Raw genomic sequence first — 23,827 nt, 5'->3', positions numbered from 1 at the left:
GTCATGAGAGAAAATAGTTGTACTAACTAATGGATAATATTTGTTCGTGAGTATTTAATATCAAGTGGAGAATGCTAGTTTTTAATTACTTTAGAGGGTGAAAATATTACACCAAATAGTTTAAGGCTAGTCACCCCTTATAGAATACTTCAAAGGCAAAAATACACCTTCACCCCTTGAAAAATAAAACAAGTTATGATAAATTCAACTTTCATCTTTACATAATTATAATTTTCATTTCGCTCTCTTTTTATAATCAAAAGTAGATGCATGTTTCACAAACTCTTAGAGCATTTACAAATTATCCACTAACAAGGTCCTCACATCAATAATGAGATTTAATCTCACGACCTTATGAGTTATGAGCTACTCCCTCTGATCTTATTTGTAAATCACCTTTTAGAAGTAATTTTTAATTTAAAATATAGGTAATCTTGTGATATTTAAACTACTTTTTCTAATTTTATAATTTTTTATTAACGTCAAAGTATTTAATATAGTCATATCATTATTAAAAGTTAAGGATAAAAAAGAAGTACATCTCATTTTTTTTTTAGGCTAAAATGTATATAACCCCTTTAAATTGCAAATGACCCCTCTCATCATTCAATGTTTAAAATTAACCCTCATGAACTTTTATTTTTTTTTCCAAAACCCCCTACCATTGGCATTAAGTAACTATTATTTTATTAATATAGTTATCGCCATGTCATATTAACACAATACACATGGCACATGACTTGAAAAAAAATATTTTTATTATTTTTAACACAATTTAAGCAAGGGTGAAATTGTAATTTTTATTTGTAACACACACAATGATTTTTCATTTGAGCAATATTGTTCTCATTATTTACAGGTAAAATAATTTTAAAAATTATAATTATTGTTTTGTTATTAATTAAAATAGCCTTTTATATTAGACAAGTGAAAAGAAAAATATATAAAAATTATCATTGATAAGAACCATAAAAATTTTGTTACCTGTTTTTAAATATTTCAGATATTTTTTTTTTGCTTGTTTAATATAAAAAGGCTATTTTAATTGATAAAAATAATAAAATGACAATTTTTTTCTTAAACCATATTACCTGTGAACAATGAAAATAATATCACTCAACTTAAAAAAAAGAGAATCATTGTGTGTTAAAAATAAAAATTATAATCGTACCTCTTCTTAAATTGTGTTAAAAAATAATAAAAATATTTTTTATGTCATGTGTCATGTGTATTGCATTAATATGATATGACAATAACTATATTAATAAAATAATAATTAATTTATAGTAGGGGGTTTTGAAAAATAAAATCAAAATAAAAGTTAGGAGGTTAATTTTAAATATTGAATAATAAAAAAAATTATATGCAGTTGCCTCAAAGTTCAGAGTGATCTTATACATTTTAACATTTTTTAAGATATAAAAAAATTAACTTTTTTTAAAATTCATAAAATGATTGAAATTATCTTTTAACAAGGACAAGAGGGAGTAACTTCTTATCAGCAGGACTAACTTTAAATACAATTATTTGTGTAGTTAGAAGATTGACATTGATGGAAGCATGCATAGTTTGCTTGGCTACGTATTTATCTCTGGCGGGGGCCGTGTGGCAACGCCTTCGTGGATGTTGAAAACATAACTCAGCGTATCGCGGCGAGGAAATTAAAGTCATAATGAAACTTGAATTTCCACTTGGGCACGTGCGAACCTGAAAATGAAGTCGTCGTAAGGTTCCTGAAGGGAAGTAATAAAATGGGAAGGAGAAATAGGAATTTTCAAAGGATGATGCGATTAGCGATTGATACAGGTTAAGAGGCGGAGAAGGTAATAATAACTGATGAAACCAGAGAACGGAAAAGAGCCCCAAGAGGCAGGAAAGTTGCAACGGCACCTGCCCAAATCAAAGTTAAAGTCGCAGAATAATTGAGATTTGAGAAGAATATTTGGGAAACATGAACGATGATTTGGAGACGATCGATGGTGCCTTTAAAATATTTGGGAAACGCCAGAACGAGTTTGCATTACCTACTCTTTATTGACAATTCTTAACAGTAGGGGGCATTGTATAGAAGACGTATTTCAAAAGTCAACTTATTACTAAAAAATGGACAGAACAACGCCGTGATATTGGATTCCACAATATGGTTGAATAGAATAGCCCTAAAAACTGCTTTGTTCATATGCGTGTAAGCGCATAGGCTTGACGGACAACGCTTTGTCTTTTGGGGAACAAGTGACGGGATGGAAGAGAGCCGTCGTCGGACGCTGCTTCTGAACAGGTGGTGAGGAAATAGGAGGAATAACAATAAAAACTCCAAAAATTAAATTAACTGTTAAATCCTAATAATATTAAAAAATGAGTTTTAAAAATCAATTCAAATAGTTATAAATAAAAAATTTGAATTGAAACTCGAACAAATTATTAATCAATAAAAATCCATATTTAGTTTACAACATACTAAAAAAAAATACATACATACATACATACATACATACATCAAAAACCTAATTGTTTTTATTCTTTCGGAGCTCCCTTAAAAACATGGCATCCTTTCTATGCAACGAATATTCTCTCAACCAAAGGAGTCCAGATCCACATGAAACCGAAACCAAAATCTGGACGCAAAGCCAAGTTCAATGGCAAAATGAAATTACCAAATTAACAAGCATTGCAAAAAACTAATAAATCACTGCCATCCACGCACACAAGAATAATTTCTAAGCAAGATCTTTGTAATTTGATAACTTTTGGAAATTATAATGTGAAGCAGCATACAGGGACGTCAAAGAAAAATAGAGGGCTTGAAAAATTAGAATGCCCATCGAATGGCAGCATCCGAACCTAATATTCAATACATGAACTTGACTGGTCTAGAGAATGGATTACCCTACACTTTGATGGCATACTTCCTCAATGGAAAGTACATCTCCTTCTTATTTTCACGCTCTGTCTTCAATGATGCCTACACCCGCCAAATTGGGAGAACAGTTTAAGATAAACCACATTTATAAGAGCATGGGCATTAGTAAACCGGGGGTAAAAGAGTGCAGATCAAGCAAGCCAAGAACTTTCAACCAATTCAACTATGGTTTAAACAAACAAGTATTTTCCAATTTCCAAACAAGATTTGTACAAGTTAAACAAATGGAAAAAAAAAAAAAAAACCATCCCTGCAGACAAACGATTGATTATTTCATTCAAGAATTGAATGAAGTAATGGAATTTTTTTTAATAACGAGACAAGAAAATGATGTCAATCAAAGCTGAGGGTAAAAATTCTGCCTTGACAATTAGCCAAACCTCAATAACCTAATTACTTTAGCCCATTTTTCAGATTCCATAAATGCTTCTGTTAATAAAGGAATCGCTACCCAAGGGCTCTCATACAGATGTTGATGTGGACAACTTGATCAATCAAGCAGCAGCCGATAGGACTACCTTATCCAGGGGTATTGGTACTCATTTTGCCTCTAACCAAGTCATATCTGTGCAAAATCGCCCAACTTTCTTCCAGCTTCTTGACTTCGTAAGTTTTATTTTTTAGTTTTATATGGTTGGTTTGGAAGGTTTGTTAGGGTTATTTGAACCTGAACTACCATGGAAATAGTATATGGGCAAGTTTCTTTGTTAGATAGAATGTTGAAATAAACCCATATGGGTGGCTGTAGTTTTAATGTTTTATTGTTGCCTTGCCATCCAACATAGGAAGTTTGAATTTGGTTCCTTAGAGACAATATTCTGTGCCGTGCTTCTGTGAATAAAGGAATTGCTCCCCAAGCGCTCTCATACAAGTTGTGAAATTGAATTCGGTCTTCTCAGACATCAGCACTTACATCAACTAGAAGAACTCTACATCACTGCTTTAACGACACCATGAAACTAGACTGTCACATTATGTACCCAATCCCCAGGAATAATTTATTAAAACGAAATATTTATGATCAATGATACAAATCCATTCTACCCTCAGATCCTCTCATACAGAGGGCCTCTAAGATTCTCCATTACGAGACTAAAATGGCTTAAATCAATCCTATCCTAACCAATCATCAAAGACTTCTCAAAGATTCTCCATTACGAGACTAAAATATCTTGAATCAATCCAACACAAAAAATAAATAAATAAATAAATTTTAAGACGTACGAAATATAAGAAAAAAGCCCATAAAAACTAACAGAACTCAACCTCTTGTACCACGTTCTTTAAACATAAATACCAAGAAATTATCATGCTCGTAAGCTAGTCGTTATCATGCCCTATATAACCCAAAAGCAGAAATCATAATTCGACATCTAAGTTTGAAAAATGCAAACTTTTCGACTCATCTAACGTTCTAAGAATATCATATCATAGGCATATAACAAAGTTATTTTTTATCTTTTAAAGTTTGTCATCAACCAGTTGCTCCACAAATTAATAATGCAACCTTTCAAACAAACAAACAAATTACAAAGGAAGTCAGAAAATGCACAAACTACAATATAGAATAAATAAAACCTGGTGTTTTGTGAGGCGCCTGCGAATGGCTCGGGTCTTCTTGGGACGGAGATCAAGAGGCAAATACTTCTTGTTTTTGTAAGCCTCTCTCAGAGCCGCTTTCTGCTTCTGGGAAATAACAGTCAACACCTGCGCTATTGACAGCCTCACCACCTTACTGCAAAGTCACCAAACAACCGTTTCTCCCAATCAGTTCATAAATTTTAACATTAGAAGTGCCATAAGACTTGTATACAGAACAGAGGATTATTACATCTTAGAGAGCTTGTTAGGGGCACCGCCGGTGACCTTGGCGACTCGAAGTAGAGCGAGCTCTGCCTTGAGATCCTTCAACTGGCTGAGTAGCTCTGCCTTTGTTTTATTCCTCAACTCGTGCACCTTTATCCTCGCTTCAATGCCGTCAATATACAATGCAGATCCAATCCAAAAGTTCAGATTTCGAATGGAAAAGTTAAGAATATATAACCCAAATTTGAAATTATTTCGGCGAAGGACTTACCCATTTTCTCCGGTGAAAAGCAGGTATGGTACTCCCGACACTTGAAACCCTAATACCATCAGAGGCGGGATAGGGGAAGGACGAACCCTGATAAACAAGGGGCCGCCCGTTTTCTGGTCTGTGAACAAAACGGGCCTACGATAGCCTTATTTGGGCTACACATTTCATGGGCGAAAATGGTCACATTACTCGGCCCCTTGTTAATAGCAGTAGATGTGATTTACGTTTAACATATTTATATATTTATTTACTTTAAATCATAAACGTTGAAGTGCTTGTTTTTAGTAAAATTTTACCATTATATGAGTCAGTGAGTGCATTATGAGCAGCATGCACATAATTAGATTTGACAAATTTTGATGAATTAGGTCTTACGCCTTACTAACAAGCCAATTAGGCATCAAAAGCCTATGGGCAATCCAATGTTGGATCTCAGACTCAGAAGCAGCTAATGGTTTTGGTGGGGTTGATTTCCTTTGCATTTATGCCTTTTCTTTTCCACCGTAACTATCATTCAACAAACATCCTCTCCCTTTCTCATTTTGCTTGTTGCTCAAATAAATAAGATTTTTTGAAACAAGAATAGAAGCTCTAAGTTTAAGGCCCATTTAGTGTGACAAACTCGTTCTCCAATGCTCACATCTGCACCCACATTCCAAGTCCCTCTTTTCACTTTCTCGTTATTTTCAACGCTCAGAAACTGTGTAGTTAAATACCGATTCTTAAAATATGAAGCAGCCATACAAGTAAACTAGCTTAAATCATAGACAGGACGAAGAGATGCTGGGTGCACAGACAGAGCCACCATATTCACCCAAAACCCTTAAACATCCTAGATCCCTTCCCAAATTGATGAACTATCTATTGAAAGAACAAAGGCTTCTCTTTATCTTGGTGCGTATTTTTATTGGCTCCACATTTTTCATCATTTAACCCACCCTCTCTCATCTTTCCCCATCTGAATCCCATCCCTTCATTCCCAGATCCTTCTCTACGAGCTTGATGTGACATGATGAGGTTTCCAGTTCATGTTATGGGCTGGGAGGCAAAGTGGGGAGAGTCCCAGTCGTACTCAGTCACCGGCGTTCAAGGATTACGGTTACTGGAGGGGCAGGTTTCATAGGAAGTCACCTCATTGACAAGCTTATTGCCAGGGGAAATGATGTCATTGTGATCGATAATTTTTTCACCGGGAGGAAGGAAAATTTGGTACACCTATTTGGGAACCCACGATTTGAGCTCATTCATCATGATGTGGTTAAACCAATTCTCTTATAAGTCGATCAAATCTATCACTTGGCTTGCCCTACTTTGCCTGTGCATTACAAGTATAATCCCATCAAGACCATTATATCCTTCATCTTTAAATCATTATTGATCGGTGATGGGCATAATTTTTTTTCATATTCACTCAATTATAGTGTTTTAAACTCAAAATTTGAGATTGGCTGGATTTCATCCTACTGTTATTTTGAGACCCTTAACTACATAGGACTCACAAGACAAACGTGATGGGCACCCTTAATATGCTGGGACTCGCGAAGAGGATTGGTGCAAGGTTCCTTCTTACTAGTACTAGTGAGGTTTACGGTGATCCACTTGAGCATCCCCAAAAGGAGACTTACTAGGGGAATGTAAATCTAATAGGTAGGCTTCTAAATGTAAAGAGATTTAAAGTTTTCTTGTACTATAGTCATACATGACGTATGTATTGTGGTTCAATAGTTTGAAAATACATGAAAATTTTAGGTGACAGGAGCTGTTATAATGAAGGAAAGTGGACTGCAGAAACCTTGTCAATGGATTATCATCAAGGTGTTGGAGTTAAGGTAGCTTATATAATCAATCTGTGCCTAACTGGCTATTTTAAGTTATCTACGTTGATGTCTATGTTATTGGGTATTGGCTAAGAAGTTCTACGCTGCTATACTATACCATTACGATACTTAGAATATGGGTGCATCTTGTTTTGTCATTGCGCTCTTGCCTATTCTACTCATGATGCTTTATTTATCAATCCAATAATTCTTCAGACGATTAGTTCTCCTCGAAAATTAAAGTGAGATGTAACTAATGAGCTGAAAAACTCAGTATGCTTAAGTGACTTACAACTTGTTAAACTCCCACTATTGTATATTGTATCCACTGTATTCAAATGGTGATATAATCATTCTGATCAATACTATTTTCGCTCATGGCCATGGGAAAGAGGCTGAGTTCTTAAGACTAGAAGTGATTGTGTTGGTAGCATAAAAATCCTGTACTGACCCTTTTTAATATAGGGAGAGTCATTGTTGAAGAATAAAGATAGTGAAGAGTTGCCAAAATATTCTGATCATCATTAATGAAGCTCCTAAATTTGTCTTATTACTCATGTGTGAGTAACTTGTTTGGCATTTTGTGATCTCATTTTATATTGAGACTGAAACGAGTCTTGTTGGTTATTAGGTTTGAATTGCTAGAATTTTTAACACATATGGACCTCGGATGTGTTTAGATGATGGTCATGTAGCAAGAAATTTTGTTGCACAGGTTTGGCTCCTCTCTCATTCTTGTGTTTCTCTGGGCCTTAGAGGGGGTTATTATGCCTCATACCTTTATGTCCATGTTTCCAAGCAATTTGCAAACAACCAAAGATTGTATATGGTGATGGGAAGCAAAATAAAAGCTTCCAATATGTGTCTGATTTGGTATAGCTGTCTAAACTCTTTTTTTGAAACTTTACATATTTCTGAATCTTTTTTATTTGTGCTATCGGTCATGCATACCACTTGTTTAGCACAGGTTTATGGTTGGCAAAAAGAATCCATTCGCTAGGTCAAGTTTTAACTGTTGAGCACTGCATTTGAAAAATAGCCTATTAGACATGACTTGGAGTTTTAAAGAAACCTAGATGGACCTTGCTTTTCAGAAGAAATTATATTAAATATACATTGGTTGAGGATACTACTTTTAATGAAATATGTCCCAGAAATATTTACAAATATTGTGAAAATTGATAACCATTTACCTAAAATTTCAGGGACAAAATTTCCTAACTTTCTTATAAAAAATACTTGAGTTTTTATGACCTGCTTATCTTGTCAAAAAATATTTTGATACCTAATAGGATGACCATTCAAGTGAAAATGGACTTTTATAAATAATAGAGAGAATTCGTAAAGCAAAGAAAAATAGCTTTTGGAAGGTTAACTGAAATTTGTTTTCTGTTTCCTATAATTTTTGTATGATAGAAATTTGATTTCAGAATGTAAAGATTGTGGTTGGTCAAAAGAAGAATGTAAAGATTTTAAGCTAGACAAGTTAATATCAACGAAGTACTTTGGGGATTTGCTTCATATGAGAATATTTTTATTTGGCCAATACTTGTGAATATCTATGCTGCTCTGTAATGATACAACTGAAAGCCAATTTTTTTTGACTTACAGGTTGATAGGCTGGTGGCGTTGATGGAAGGTGAGCATGTTGGACCTTTTAACCTGGGTAATCCAGGAGAGTTCACCATGTTAGAACTTGCTCAGGTATTGTCTTCTTCTTGGCCTCTCTTTTTTTCATTTTTTTAGCTTAACTAGAGATGTGTCCCATGCATTGCATGAAACTGAAAACGCTCTATTCAGTTACAGTTACTCCTCAGTATGAGTATTGAGGGGAAGGAGGAGAGGACGGAGACATAAGTTATTATTTTTATTGGTATACTCTAGTTGTCATCTTTTCATAAATACCCAGGTTGTCAAGGACATAATTGATCCAAGTGCTACTATAGAATACAAACCAAATATGGCAGATGATCCCCATATGAGGAAACCAGACATCAGTAAAGCAAAGGAACTGCTGAATTGGGAGCCAAAAGTCTCGCTAAGAGAAGGGCTTCCTCTTATGGTTAGTGATTTTTAGAATTGGATTTGGAACGAAGATGAAGGAAAAGGGATGGAGTAAGAATGGTAGGCAATAAGCCCTCTATGTATATGGGAAAGAGTTTATCCCCGCTTCAACATTTGTAGTTTTTTTCATATACTATCAATGTCAACACAGTGGAATGGATTATGCAACACGTCAAATGATATAATATTATATCTCGATTGTCTATATACATATTTGCCTTCTTGGCACAATAGATAAACTTGTCAATTTTGTAAGCAATTTTCTTTTGACTATTGTATTAATTTAATGTATGATGTTACAAAGCATGAAATTTAAAGTTTTTTTTATAAAATATTGATATCCTACACTGTCAGATCATCTAAGAATTTGATCAAGCTCCAACGAGCTGAGAGGACCACTATATTTGTTATTATTTATTATCCTTGGTGCAGGTTTAGGTCTCTCGACCATAGGGTCTAAATTGAAATAGTGCGCCAGCCTAGATGACAGGGCTTTGAGCGTCAGTTTGCTCTAATTGGGATAAATAATTGACACAGTTCAGTTTGTTCTACAATTGAGTCCTTGCTTCGGTTGAAATTGAATTCAGATTACTTTATATCCATTCATTTTTATCTGTCAACAAGTAATTGTTGTTGATCATACTTTCTCCTTGTGGAACTTTGGAATAGTCCGCAAGATACCTTGAGTTGTAAAGTTGCAGCGTCGAACTAGTTAGAGATTGTGGTTTGTATTGTTTTATAAATTTGCAGCTCTTGCCTGCTGTGGATATATTATATATGTTTGTCGCGTCTGTTCCAGATGAAATTTATTCCAATGAACTAGTTGCTGAGGAGAAAATTGTGCAAGTGTATTATTTTTGTTCAGATTCCTACACAAGTTACTGTGAATAAGTCTGCAAATATCGACGGGTTTTTTTCAAGTTCCTAACAAACTTAAAGTTGGTGAATCATCTTGTTGTCATATATGGTCCGCTAAATTAATCAATAATGAGTAATGTTGAGGATGGCATCATTGATGAAAGCATGAACCACTTAGGTATTATAAGAATGTGAGTAAGAGGATGATTGTGAAGGCATCGCTTTGTTCACTACATCGGGTAAAACCATTTTTAAAAAACAAGTAACTAACTATCATTTATTTTCATAAATAGATTCAAAGGTAGAAATATTAAGATAAAATAAAGTAGTATGTTCATATGATAGCTCTGATAAATAGAAGATAAAAAAAGGTACGATTGGTTTATTGCAAAGTCTGACTTGATTAACGCCGTCATGTGTCAACTACTGAAATTGTTGTTTCTTTTAATCTATGAACATTTTAATGTTGAACTACTTCCCATCCTTTTGAGTTCATCTTTCATTATTGCAAGCACCTTGTATATTGCAAATAGCACTGACTTTTCCTTTAATGATCTTTCAAAAATGTCTTAACGAGTAACATCTATTAACATTAAACCCCACTAAAAATGTTGTCTTTTTGAGTAGCTAATTGGCATCTTCCACATCCATTCTTATCATTCAATGCTTCATAAAATGATAGAATCGATGTCATTTCAACAAACTTGGCACATAAAGATGCTATAAAAATTTATCCGTTGCTCGGCTTCATCTGGCCCTAATATTCAAAATTTCAAATATAACACCAACACAGCTTGTTGTTATGTGCTAGGTACGTAATAAACTTGCAGGCCACCCATACTTGATTCCACAGTGCATTAGATATTCGTGCCACCATTTTTATTGTATTTTTGGTACTTCAGAAGACCAGCTATTTGCATAGACATTAATGTGGTTGCTACCTCAGGCCCATCCAAACTGCTCTGCATAAAATGTTCAGTATATACGAGATACGATCATATTATATTATGAGATAAATAATAAAAAGGTTGTCTTATCTTTAAACATTTACAGTCTCATCTAGAATGGATGAAATAATGAAACCCTTGTGAAGTAAACTGGGTCTTATCTAGTCACAGTGATGGTTTCATTTTTATTGAGATGGTAAAGACAAGTGAAGAGTTAAGACAAATCCAGGGAACTTGTTATACATCATTTTCAATCTTAAAAGCAATAGAAATGTTGGCTGCGTTGCATTAAGGTCACCCTTTTTTGCTGTGTCTTGACACGGAAATGATACACCACGCCAGAGCATCAAATTTAAATAAGACATTCTCCTATTCCTTACGAACTTGACAAATTTTGCATCCATTTATTTCTTTCCGACATTTGATTTTGTTACACATCAAGATGAATGAAACAACTGAAAATTATTAGCATTCCCTTAATATGTGAACCCTATTTTGGTTTATTGATTGATTTTTTTGCCAGCAGTGGTTTTAATGGAAACTTAACTCCTTTAAGATTTATTGTGGGCATGTATGATTCTGATTTCTTATGTTGTTATTGATCAATCAACTTGGACATATTCCAAGTTCCTTGCCTTTTCACTAAAATAAAATCACATGAATGTCAAAATAAACAATTTAATGTTAAAGTATAATAAATGTCTTTAAATAAATATATATCATAGGCCCCAATTAAACGATATAAAGACAAATAAATTTTGTAGCAAATGACAAGCAAAAGTTATTTAAAAAATACTTATTTTGATATTTTTAGATAAAAAGTGTATGGAATGTAGACCTTGGATTTTCTTCTATTAAGTGAGTCATTTAAGGCTGGCAGTATAGTGGTGTGAGTTTCCATTTCAATCCCCTTCCTCTGTCTCTATATCTCAGCCCAGCTACTACCAACACTCAAAGGTACTGACTGAAACTCATAAGCATTCAGTATTTCATTTACAGACTCTCTATTCATATATATATCTATCTGCCTATGTGATTGATGCAGAAACTCTAAACCATTAGTTCTTCTCTGTTATCATTATCCAAAGATGAAAGGCATAGATAGCCTCTGTAGTTCCTAAGCGTCGACAGCGATATGTCTGAGCATGGATCAAGCTTTCTCCTCCTCCTCCTCATGCTCATCTTCCAACTCCATTCAACTAGGTAGTCAAGCCATTGATCGTCACAACCCTATCATCAAAGATTTTTCTAGATTCCCCTCCAAAGCTCTCACCACCACCCCCTCTTACTCACAGACTAACCTAAGACCATACCCTTATCATCACTAGAAGACTAACAAGAGCTCTTCTTCAAAGCCAAAAGACCTGCACAAGAGGAGTACAACCAAGAGTCATGATCAAAAGAACAAAAGCAGTGTGGGAAAGCTGAGTGAAAAATCTGAATATCATCAATTACTCTTCTAATCTAGTTAACAGTATTCTTAGAAAGAGTTGGGTTAGAGTTAGACCACCAGCGGATTCAATCACTCCTACTGGTTCATCTAGATACTTGCTGAGTGATGCTAATGATTATGACCTCGTCTCGGTATTACCTTCAACACATGACAGCAGGCTCAAATTGTTTATCAAGATGAAACCAACACTACTGCTTCTAAACCCTCTGCTTCTTATGACCAGGTTTCTTGTCTCTATCGCTACTTTATGTTACTCGTTTAAGATTCTCCAACCGAAGCCATATCTATATTCAGGGATAAGGTATGTAGACTCAAATTCTATTGGCTATGACTTAAATGAATGTTTCCTACAGGTTGTGGTTTTGAGAGTTTCTCTACACTGCAAAGGCTGTGTAGGAAAAGTGAGAAAGTATCTCTCAAGAATGGATGGTATCTATCAACCTTTTAAATTCTTTAAAACCTCAATTAGGCGTTGGGCTTAAGAAATATTCATCAAAGATCTTACTTTTTTTTCAATAAACTAAAATCTGCCTCAGTTTTGCACTCCAGTAAATTTCCCCAATGAAAGATGTACATGGTTAATATTGTGAATCATGTGGGTAGGGGTGAGTTCCTTCAATATAGATTTGGCAGCAAAGAAGGTGGCAATAATTAGAGATGTGACTCCACTGAGCATGTTGGCAAGTGTATCAAAGGTAAAGAATGCACAATTTTGGCCAACATCAGCCTCAGCAGTTGGATCTGGCATTGCTGAAACAAAGACAACAAATTTAATCTAGTTGACGAGGAAAAAAGATGCATAATTTGAAGGTGAATGGGTTACTCATGCAATTAGCAGTAATGCAAACATTAGGAAGTTTACTTGAATTCTCTGAAAGCATGCAAGAGGTTGGACTTTATTTAGTACGATTAAATTGGATTTGAAATTAGCTAGGCTGTGGCCCAATCTCATAATCACACAGTATGTCTGTATCCCTAAGGTTTTGGCGTTTTGCTGCAATCCTGCCACACCATTGTGCTGCTCGACACGGTCCAGTTTAATAATATTTTTTATTTTTCTCTCTTTTTAAGGTTTTTAATGTCTCTCCCGTACCTTAAATCACATGATGTGATATAATTGGAAGATCAAGACTCCTTATGAATTCTAATGCTGGCCAAAGGTTACCTTCTCAGTTCTTGAACAAGAAGTAATCAAACAAGTTCTTCTTCTTTACATGTTATTTAATGAAAACCACATAATGGTGGGTGATAGGTTGTTATTTTCATGAGTAGGGTAGATTCCAATATGAATTTCAAGTTGTTGATGTTACTTGCTTTGTAATTGGCCCAGAGTAATTTTGGCCTTGTTTCACAGCTTATTTTGAAAATAATTTTCTATTTTTTAAAACAAAAAAATAAAACAACTTATTTGATAACATATTTTCAAAAAATATTTTAAAAAATTAAAAAATAAATATTGTTTTAGAAAATAGAAAACAAAAAAGAATTCTGGATTATTATTCTAAATAATAAGGAAAATAAAAAATACTTATTTTTATTATTTTTTATTTTTAAAACATGTTTTTTAAAACATCAGTTTTTAAAATAACAAAATGAATATAATTCCAATATAGCCCTTTGATTTTTCAACCTTTTTCACCGAAATTCTCCAAACCATCCAAAGGCTTTGAAAACCTTCGATATGAAGATAGACCTGTCCATCATCAACAAAGGCGTAAAAATAAGAAAGCACAAGTGTGGCGTGACAAATGACAAGCCAATAGTTCAATGGGTTTTGAAAGCCGGGTTGTAGCAGATACATGATAGTGACTCAATAAATTATGGCCTGTGATATCAATTAGATGGTAAATTAAGTGTGCTACAAGTTACACATTAAAGGACAAGAGCAAGACAACAGTTTCGCTGGCTTCCATATGACTATATATGTAAGTTATAATTATTTACTTCATATTTAGGTTATATAGTTTTTTGGCCATCTTTAGGCTGTAGAAAACATACAATACAATACCATACAATATAAACATTGAAAAGTGAATCAAAGAACTTGAACTTTATTTATGCTTTGCGCCCCTCTTGTGTCAATTAACCACAATATAGATGTCAATGACTTAAAAATGAAAATGAAATGTGAGTAGCATCGCTCACAAATCACAATTAGTTGAGGCCAGAATTCTTTGAGATTGGACCATAAGTTCTGAGCCCTGAGGTCCAACAGAGTCTGAAGCATTTCTTTTGCTACAATGGTGACCCCAAACACATTAATTCTGTTAAAGCAGTATCATAGGCAATGATTTTATTAATAATAAAGTTGAAAATTGCACTATTTTCCATTTTGTTTGTATTTCTTCATTCCAATACCTATTATATATCTACGATCATGATTCATGTCTAGCAAGCATCTGCATTTCTTCCGCGACAATGGTGGTTTGTTTACACGTTCCAATATTTAGTAGATGTCTGCAATCATCATTCAATAACTCTCAATTTTTTCCATTTTTCTAAAAATAAAATACAAAAATCATTTCTCATCTTACCGAACAAAGACTTGCCTTACAAAAATAAATCCAGAAACTGGGTATGCATCCTGCTCAGAGAGAGCATATTCACTCACTAATATATCTCGTATTTGCAAATGTATTTAGTAACTCATCACCACAAAATACACACCCTTTTTAAGTAAAACTGGTTGTTCCAGAACGATCCACCAAATCACTTGTAACTTGCAACAAAAATTAAGGTAACTTTAAAAGGTACACTTTAAGTTTATCATCACCATGCAATTCATAAAATATTGGCAGCAGATAATAAGCAGAGTTAATGGTCCACACACTGAGTAAATTCAGTGTGTAGGATAAGAATTTTTTCATCATTTGCCATTAACGGTGGGAACAATTATAAAAATATGAAGGCGAAGCCAATAAAGTTGAACTAAATTATATATTTATCACATAATAATCTGACACCTTGTTAGATAAAGTTTCGAATAAATTGCTGAAACAATGTGAGGGCAAACCAGACAGAAAGAAAAGGGCAGAGGAGCAAAACAGTTTGAGAAAAAGAAACTCCTAAATAAACAATAGTGGAGATAATACACTTCTCTGGAAAGCGGTAGCAAGAACTAAAAGCCGCTAGCTCGCTTTACACATACGAACTTCGAACCCTAATATTTGAAATGGGATGAATTGTGATGATCTAAATTTATAAGCCCAAAGTCCAAAACCATTTGAGAGGATTTGCGTGAGGTATTGCCAGCTGTCATTATATCCCGGGGATGGTAGGGCCGTAATGAACAGGCCTGGATAAAAAGCCACGAGGGATGGGCTATGGGCCTGATAGCTTTGAAACATCGTCACAATACCGAGAGGGCCAGAGAAAGGGATAATTTTCATTTTTTTTAAAAAAATCTGAATTCAGCTTAGGTTTTTAACCAAACCGAGAGGGCCAGTGTTTTGAAAACCAAACTGGACCTGATCAAACGATCCAATCACCAGCTGCTAATCAAAATGGCTTGGTCCAACCAATTAGACCAATTTAGCATTTAGATCAAGTTGACCCAACTGATTTTAAGAGAATCGCATTTGATTTGAAAAATGCAGTGGGTCACCCTAGTTCAAAGCTAAAAAATAAAAAAAAAAATTTAGTCCAAGTTGCCTAGATTCATGATTTCTCTTCCTAATCTCTAGCTCTTTTATGTCTTCTCTTCTCTAATCATTAATCTCTCTTTCATGACCCAAGCTTAATTTTTGACCTCTCCCTCCAACTCTAGCACTCTAGTCTTTGGTATCGAGATCAAAAGCTCGTGAGTCATGACATGATGGCATGCCTTTAACTCTAACATTTTACTTCAAGATAACAAGCTTGTGCTGACATGCATCTACCTTTAACTCCAATGATCCAAATATTTAGCCTTTGACATCGAGATCCAAGCACCATCAACAAAAGTAATGTTTTATTTATATATTTGTGTATATAAATTTTATTTTTATTTAATTTTTATATCATTGGTTTGACTTCCTGTCTAACCAATTGAGCCATGAAAATCACAACCCCATTTTCCTTCTTGTTCAACATCTGGTTTGGGTTTCAAAATATTGGCAAAACCTCTTGCGACATTGTAAAATACTATTGAATCAAGACCAGTTACAAGCTAGCACATTCACAATTTATTTTGAACTTTTTACAGTGATGATCTTTGATCTAGAAAGCAGTTTGATTGTACAAGTTCAAGACTTGAACTACTAATGCACAATAATGAGTCTAGAAAGATGAGGAGACATCTTTTTTTATTTATTTTTTTGGTATTTGGTAAGTAGAAGAAATAGCTATATAGACTTTGTTGTTAGTCAAAGTAATGGGTAGATCTTTTTTTTAACTAAATTGTTCCCTATATTTAGGTTATAATTAAAAAATATCCACCATTCATGCAAACTTTAATTAGTCTAGAAAGATATTTCCATTGCCCTAAAATTGCTAGTTTGGTACCAATGACAGAATGGTGGTTCTTATCATCCATGCATCAGTGGCCCTTTGGTAAAAATTATTATTTTTTATTTGTAAAATAATTTAAATTATATTTTGATCCCCCATTCTTCATTTTATTTTTACTTTGGCCCTCCCTATTATCAAGCTATAGGTCCGTCCGTGTTTGGTAGAACACAAACTGCCCTTTGGCTGGGCCAGCTCTTTTACCAGGAACCTGACCCACCAACTCTTTGAAGAATCACTCCAAAACCTTGATCATTGATTTTTGATGATCACTGCGTCTCTGCCACCCACACGACTTAACGTCAAATCCCACTTTACTCTGCCACACTGCCAAAACAACTTCCCTCTTTAATTGATTCATCATTTTCTCCTTCATTTCTCCTTTCTCGGTTGAGGCGTGGCGGTGGAGCAGAATACTGCATTTTAATAACAATTGAATTCAGGAATATCTCAATCACATGTTTATGTTTGTGTAACTTTCTTTCAGAGATACGAGATCAATGGACTTGTACTAGCATGAGTTCAGAAATGCATGGAGGCGCGTTCACTTCCATAGAGAGATCTCTTCTGCTTCGTATTTGAATTCAGGAACAACGTTCATTCTCATTTCATTTCGCATAAAAATTAAAATCAAATGTAATGTAAGATCTCATAAATTTTTTTATTCCATCTTCTTCGAAGCATTGCCACCAACAGCATCTCTAGCATACCAGCAATCGTTGATGAAGCCATAAATGCAAAATTTCCCAAGATGCGACACGGCTTCTAAGGCACACACACACACACACACACACACACACACACATATATATATATATATTTCCCACATAGAAATTCGAAATTCGGTTTCATGAAAGAGATTATGATCCTCTTTATTCATCTTTCGATGAAATTACGGTTGCACTAATTGATCTACATAAGACGCGGCTCCCTACTTTGGGGTCAAAATGTCTAATGAACCAGCGACTTCTGCCACTAGATCATCTAATAGCAATCTCTCAACTTCCCACCCTATTGTGTCGACGTCATCTCTCACGTCCAACCACTCCGACTCCATCACAAGCACCTTTCCCAGAGCGTCATCCTTTACTTTTTCTTGGCTCTTCAGCAAAGTGCACAGATCATCTTGGAGCCTCTTTTTCATCAGTCTGGAACCAATATTTGTTACCTTGGGATTTAACCATGGCCGATCATTCTCAAATTGCTTGTAGATCTTAACGATGCCCGAATTCACACGGTCAAAAAGCATCCTCCTTTCAGGCCTTGAACAAGCACTACGATCAGAGTACCTCTTTTCAAGTTCGTCGAACACTGTTGGACTCACAGGCCACTCGGGAGAGTACCATCCTTCCGAATAAGAAAGGGGATAGGCCCCATCAATGCCAGACTCAGACAAGACATCAATAATGTAGGAAGACTCCCAGCTATCTCCACGTAATCCATTCCCTTCTGAAATTCCAAGACATGCTTCCCCACGATCATCATCGCTTGAAATCAGTATGGGTCCCTCAACACATTCTTCGGATTCCAACTTTAGCAGCTGAAGTTGCATTCGAAGACCTAGCAAGAAGGACACGTTCGTTTAAACCAGGAACGCACCCCCCGCGGGGGGGAGATATATTGATGACAAAACAGATCAAAGTTGCAAGTAAGACGGTTCACAAACTCTTGTACTAGTGACTCGTGATCTTACCAATAAAACAGATAATTCAATTCAAATCCCAAAGATCACATGATAAGCAAGAGATTGTAAATATGGTAACAAAGGCAGTTCTGGCAAAATTTAGCAAGCTATTAGCGAACATCAGTTTTGAAATTGTTTCACAATATCCTAACGAAGATTAAATTAGATATTAGATAATTTATTAATGACACGACAAAGAAGTAATAGCTCAGATGAACATTTTCAACTACAAATTAAAAGGATGCCCTTCAAGTAACAACTAGTTTTACATTAATATTGAGAAGTAATGAAGGCACTGAAAACTAATAAGGAACTATTATTATGCGTGGATCACAGTTATCAAGGTCTTTCATATTTGCTCATAGAATCCGTGCAACTGCAATAATGATTGTTCATTTCATCCACCACATACAATTCAAATGGATGAGAAGATAATATTGTCAAATAGATGAGTAAGCCACAAGGATCAAATAACAGTAAATATTGTTCAATTTGTCATGGAATCAAACAGCTGCATTTAATATTTTTTCCCTTGAAAATAAGACAAGAAAGTTATTCATGTTGCACAATGATAGTTAACTAATTCTGTAATTACTAGGGATTTTAAGTCCTAACATAACCACAATAATTGAGTAAGCACATCACGTACCAATGATGGAAGAACTAAAGAAGACAAAAGGAGGGGTGGTGATTAAACACTACATTGTAAAATAATCAACCCAAAAGTCTGATTCAGTTACCTTGGAGGTCAGCGCTAAGACTTTCAAAGCATTCCGAGCAAGATGATAGATCATCTGTAAATGAAGGCTCCAGTACAGAAACTGGACTTGGTTGATCAGCCTCTTTACAGCATGAAGATTCGAGTCCTGGTACAATTGGTTGAGAGGAGACCGAACTTCCACTGGAAGAACCAACTGACGGCTCCTGAAGTATACAACGTACATGTGAGAAGCAGGAAACATAAAACGCAGGCTTAAAAATAGAATGCACAACAATGAAAGAACTAAGCGAAGTTTGGGAACAAAGTAGAGCGGCAAAGACAAGATGAGCTTGGTGTCCTTAGATTTTAGAAAAAGAACATAGGTTTTAAGACTTGATACGATTCCTTTTAGCACCATGCACATTTGAAAAAATAGTCTGCAAATGACCAATATGATAGATAGGCGGGAGGAGAAAAGAATATGAAAAGAGTGACCATGGTAGTCAGAGGTGCTTGCCTTAGGTGCGCTAGGTGCCGAGAAGAGGCAATATTAAAGCAGTAATGGGATAAAATAGGAAAATACAAAACCCAAGCTTAAAAGCCCAACTCAGCCCTAGAGATTTGAAAATAAGTTAAAATAGTTATTCCTATTTTAAAATATCATTAGATTATTAGTTTTTCATAGTTTACAAAACAGTCACATGGGACCACAGGCACATTTTTTGAGTAACATTAATTAGTTAACGACCCCACCTAATGGGATAAAGGCTTGTTGTTGTTGTTGTTGTTGTTGTATTAATTAGTTAACTTTGACGTCTGACTTGATAACACTTTAGAAGTGCACTTGATATTATTATGAGTTATGAATTGATGTTTATTGCGATTGAGTAGTGATGCACTTGACTTAATTAGTGCTTTGAAGATTACTATGTCTAGAGACTTGAACATGCTTGAATGGTTAAGTCAAAATTTATTCCAAATTTGCATATCTTTCTCACTTTAACCACCTTGCTTCAATTAAACATGCATCTTTCTAGCGCCTCTCACCTAAGATAAGATAGAGATCTGGTGTCTTAAGGGTGACTTTCACCTTGGACTACTTTGTTAGTAACAATGAAACAGACAGTAGAGAGAAGCAACATCCCACCAAAACACAAAGTTAAGGAAAAAGAACCCAAATGTATGCATATCAACTGGAAATCCAAAAAACTTAACCTGCTGCAGTAAACTGTCTCCTTCAACAGCACTAGGGCTGCCACTGGTTGATATACCAGAAGGTAATTCTCCAAGGTCTGGATCAGGAGATTTAGAAGACCCAGCTGGGCTTTTGAGTGCTGCATCCACCACATCTTCAGTAATCACACTTGTATCTCTGAGGATCTCAGTTAATGAACCAGATGATGGAACTTCTATCTTGGGTGGATCTTCTTCAGGCTTGGCATTCACTTTATCTTGGATTGTGTTCATGTCTGGTGAAGAATCATAAATTTCCATATTTGTACAATGAGAAGACCAGGACTTCTTGTGACCAGATTTTAAGTTTCTGGTATTCAAACCTTGCTGCTGATAAAAACTCTTTGCAGCTTTTCTTCTTTCCCGCTTAAGGGCTTCCTTTGGCATAATAAATCGATCAGCATGAAGTGTCCTAGGACTTCCAAATCCTGCGGATGAAGCAGGAAGAGATCTTGATCTTGACAGACTTCCCATATACCCATCCTTCCAACCATCCTTACTACTGATACCCAAAGGTTCAACCGACCCAGCAGGTGTGCTCTTAGTAGCAAACTTATTATGGTAACCTCCCCCAGAAGACGTAATCTTAAAATTTGCTGCATTCATTTCCTTATCAGTTATAGCAAGCATTTCAGCCAGTGTGCTGCCCCTGTTGATGGCTTGCCCCTGTTGAGACTTGTGCGTCATTTTCCACCTCTCTGATAATCTCTTCTTTGCCTCTCTACAAACAGATGATTCACTTGAACGGGATGATGGCCTGCTATGATTACTTAAGTCTACAGAGTTTGCCAAGGTTGCCGATGTTATCTCTGATTCCTCTACAGATTCATTTTCAGAGAAGTCATAAGAACTATCATCCCCAGCATATCCTCTAATTCTAGAAGACGCAAAAATTGTAGATCCATTGTGTATACTACATTTCATTCGCCTAGTGATTTCCTTCGCAATTTCCCTAGATTCCATTGAATTTTGCCTTGAAAACCCGACAGTACCAGGAAGATTTCTCTCACTGAATTCAAGGCCCCTATTTCTGACATCTGGATATGCAGCACTCTTTCCACTCTCTGATAAGAAAGCATGTGAAGAACAAGATGATGAAATGAATTTTGTAGCATTCTGTACCTTTCCAATATTGGGTTTTAGGACAACAATCCTTGTGGGGATTGCATCTTGTTTGTCTTTTCCACTCAACTGAAGCTTTGGTGATTTTGGTGAACTATGGACAGCATGCCTTCTGTCAAATTGTGCAGGATAACCATCAAGATGCTTCTGATGAGATCCACTGCAATTCAACCTGGTTGCGTCCCGAGCTGACCTCCAGCTGAAGTCATGATGCTGTCCATACTTCTCCATATTTGTTGATCTCATAGCTTCTATGTATTTACAATGTGATTGAAGTGGAGCAGATTGCAGATCATTTAGATGCTTTTTAAATAAAGAATCTGGCCGCTGAAAATATTTTAGTAGAAGATCTGTGTTGGAATCCAGAACCTCAAGTGCATCATCAAATTCCTTTGAAGAGAGTGAATCCCTGTCAGTTGCCAGACGTTTGGCGTCCTTGAACTTCTGTTCAATGAATGATATTTCAGCATCAGTTGCAATCAAGTCAGCACCCTGGGACGGATACCTACAGCTCTCTGCCTTTGGGATCTCTGAGACCTCGAAGACATCTTTAAATTCTTGCTGATCCCCTGAGCTTCTCCTGGATGATCGACCACTATGAGTTATCTCCAACTGTTGTCTTCTCTGCAGATGGACTTCAGAGGAACTTTTATGTTGCTTATTAGCAGATTGTTGCAAGGGCATCCCATCAAGACCCATCAATCTGGCAATAACACTAGGAGCTCTTCTTTTGGACTCAGTTTCTCCCGACATCTCTTCAGCTAGTAACTTCTTTATGGGAGTACCAAGCAGTTGTTTTGAAGATCTCCACCCGAATTTAAATGACGACTGCAAAATAAAGGTGGAAAATGCATGAGTTCATTGCTGCCAATCTATTAATTCCTTTTCATTCCTTTTGAAATAACAGATAATCTCATAAAGATAATTTAAAAAAAAAATCCAAGTGTGAATACAATAAACATTCAACTTGAAGAGTTTTTTCTTCATTCATAAATGCAAAGAAGCAGATCATGCATTAATGGAGAGAGGCTACCAGAGACAAAAGAAAAAACCGGCTCACCGAATTTTCAGATGCGACACCACTAGCGGAAGGGCTGGAATCGGGGAGCAAATTAGGATGTTTTCTCCGTCTCTGAACCCCCTTGTTTCCTGGAAATGAATTTTACTACATTATTAGGTTGAATATTCAAGAGCAGAAATGAGGAAGGCTTTAATTAGCATTAGAAATAGCGACAATAATGCACTTAAAATTACTAAAACCCTGGCCAGGAAGCAATGACAAAGGTCTCAATAAGGGTTACTTATTACAGTATCTGGTAAAAGCAGTTGAAAGAGAAGCGGCAAGAAATCGTGATGCTCACATTTACGCGTGAATTAAGGAAAAAAATTCCTTTGAATACAACTGATTGACACAAAGTGCTTTTTAGAAACGATCCATAATGAGGTATTGTAATTATATAACATCATGATTTCTGAAATTTATTGTTAACCCAAACAAAATTATACCGATAGCACCAAGTAAAAAGTTAAGAAGCAGTTCACAAGCCTAATTGAAGTAAACATACAAGCCAGACGAAGACTTCAACCACCTAAGGTTCACACTGAGAATTAGAAAGTGTCTGTTTCTAAGTGTATATAAATGCTGTACTGGACAGCTCAAGCAAGAAGTTGAAGTTAAGTTTTAAACCGTTTAATGACCAAGAAAGTCAGAAACTCTCCAGGTGAACCAGCTTCGACTCCATCACTGAGAAACCAGGCGGAAAGAGGGATGAAAAAGAAAAACGAAAAAGAAAAGGAGAAAGCGAATGAGACCTTCAGAGAGAGCAGGATGGGGTTGGGAGGAGCGATCAGCAGAGGTAGGAACGTTGGATCTCTTGTGGCGAAACTTCTCCATAACCAGTACCAGTCATGAAAGATACCTGAATTGGAGGCAGCAAGATCGATAATAGAGGAAAGGAAGCGGAAAGGAAGAGAGAGGAGGCTTGAGAGAAGATCACGGGAGGGAAGAAAAACCCTAGGATTCTCAGCTAATTCAAAAATGCGTGACAAGAGCAAGCGAAGTGAGAAAGAAAAGCAAAAAAGGGGAAAACAAAAAATGCAGATCTTAAAATGTGCGAGATCATTGATTTCACTTCCACAGAGGGAGAGAAAGAGAGGGGAAGTGAGAGCAAGCAGCTGATGATACTAAGAAAGAAGGAGAGAGAGAGCAAGGGAGAGGCGGGCATTAATGGAGGTCCGTTGTTGGCGTCAAGAGAGGGAAGTGGGAGAGAGAGAATGGGGGGAGTGGTAAAAAGGGGTGGAGGTGGGGCTTATTTTTGAACTTTCAAAAATGCCGACATACGGACGCCCGGACCTCGCCCCGGTGCGCGGGCAAACTCCGTCCAACCTCCCTTCCACGTGTCAACTTCCCAGGATTCCACCTGCGTCTTCTCAGCGGTTTGGGTTTTACGTGCCTCTCCTTCCTCCT

The 23,827-nt window shown here is 35.9% G+C and overlaps 2 protein-coding genes, 1 non-coding gene and 2 pseudogenes across 3 annotated transcripts; 2 read left to right on the top strand and 3 right to left on the bottom strand.

Moving 5' to 3' along the window:
- Positions 1-2,711: 2,711 nt before the first annotated feature.
- LOC129297591 (60S ribosomal protein L35) lies at positions 2,712-5,132 on the bottom strand. The gene is made up of 4 exons (XM_054935919.1): positions 4,998-5,132; positions 4,752-4,887; positions 4,499-4,655; positions 2,712-2,962 (listed from the first exon to the last, which is right to left on the bottom strand). The coding sequence occupies exons 1-4, from the start codon at positions 4,999-5,001 to the stop codon at positions 2,888-2,890; spliced, it is 372 nt and encodes a 123-aa protein (XP_054791894.1). The 5' UTR covers positions 5,002-5,132; the 3' UTR covers positions 2,712-2,887.
- A 594-nt stretch (positions 5,133-5,726) lies between these two features.
- On the top strand, positions 5,727-7,693 carry LOC129297590 (UDP-glucuronic acid decarboxylase 1-like; annotated as a pseudogene).
- Positions 7,694-11,771: 4,078 nt separating this feature from the next.
- On the top strand, positions 11,772-12,915 carry LOC129297592 (protein SODIUM POTASSIUM ROOT DEFECTIVE 2-like; annotated as a pseudogene).
- Positions 12,916-14,926: 2,011 nt separating this feature from the next.
- Positions 14,927-15,014, bottom strand: LOC129297594 (small nucleolar RNA R16). Its single transcript, XR_008590224.1, has one exon. It is a non-coding gene; the product is annotated as a small nucleolar RNA R16 (small nucleolar RNA).
- Positions 15,015-17,430: 2,416 nt separating this feature from the next.
- On the bottom strand, positions 17,431-23,651 carry LOC129297587 (uncharacterized). Its single transcript, XM_054935917.1, has 5 exons — positions 23,173-23,651; positions 22,421-22,509; positions 20,221-22,188; positions 19,046-19,229; positions 17,431-18,181 (listed from the first exon to the last, which is right to left on the bottom strand). Exons 1-5 carry the CDS (start codon positions 23,252-23,254, stop codon positions 17,553-17,555), a joined length of 2,952 nt encoding a protein of 983 aa, XP_054791892.1. The 5' UTR covers positions 23,255-23,651; the 3' UTR covers positions 17,431-17,552.
- Positions 23,652-23,827: the final 176 nt, after the last annotated feature.

Source organism: Prosopis cineraria, unplaced genomic scaffold (genome assembly GCF_029017545.1).
Source record: "Prosopis cineraria cultivar Desert tree isolate PC_DT_omini unplaced genomic scaffold, ASM2901754v1 PC562, whole genome shotgun sequence".
NCBI classification, from domain to species: Eukaryota; Viridiplantae; Streptophyta; class Magnoliopsida; order Fabales; family Fabaceae; genus Prosopis; species Prosopis cineraria.
Note: the sequence above shows the minus strand (reverse complement) of the source record. Positions and strands in the feature narration are given on the sequence as shown.

Bases quoted from the DNA above. Each gene is read 5' to 3' on its own strand.
- LOC129297591 (XM_054935919.1), bottom strand. The intron at 4,656-4,751 runs GTAATAATCCTC...GTGACTTTGCAG, and splicing joins CCTAACAAGCTCTCTAAGAT to TAAGGTGGTGAGGCTGTCAA. The intron at 2,963-4,498 runs GTTTTATTTATT...TGGCGGGTGTAG, and splicing joins GGCGCCTCACAAAACACCAG to GCATCATTGAAGACAGAGCG.
- LOC129297587 (XM_054935917.1), bottom strand. From the start codon at position 23,254: ATGGAGAAGTTTCGCCACAAGAGATCCAACGTTCCTACCTCTGCTGAT. The intron at 22,510-23,172 runs GTCTCATTCGCT...ATTCATTTCCAG, and splicing joins CCATCCTGCTCTCTCTGAAG to GAAACAAGGGGGTTCAGAGA. The intron at 22,189-22,420 runs GTGAGCCGGTTT...TTTATTTTGCAG, and splicing joins GTGTCGCATCTGAAAATTCG to TCGTCATTTAAATTCGGGTG.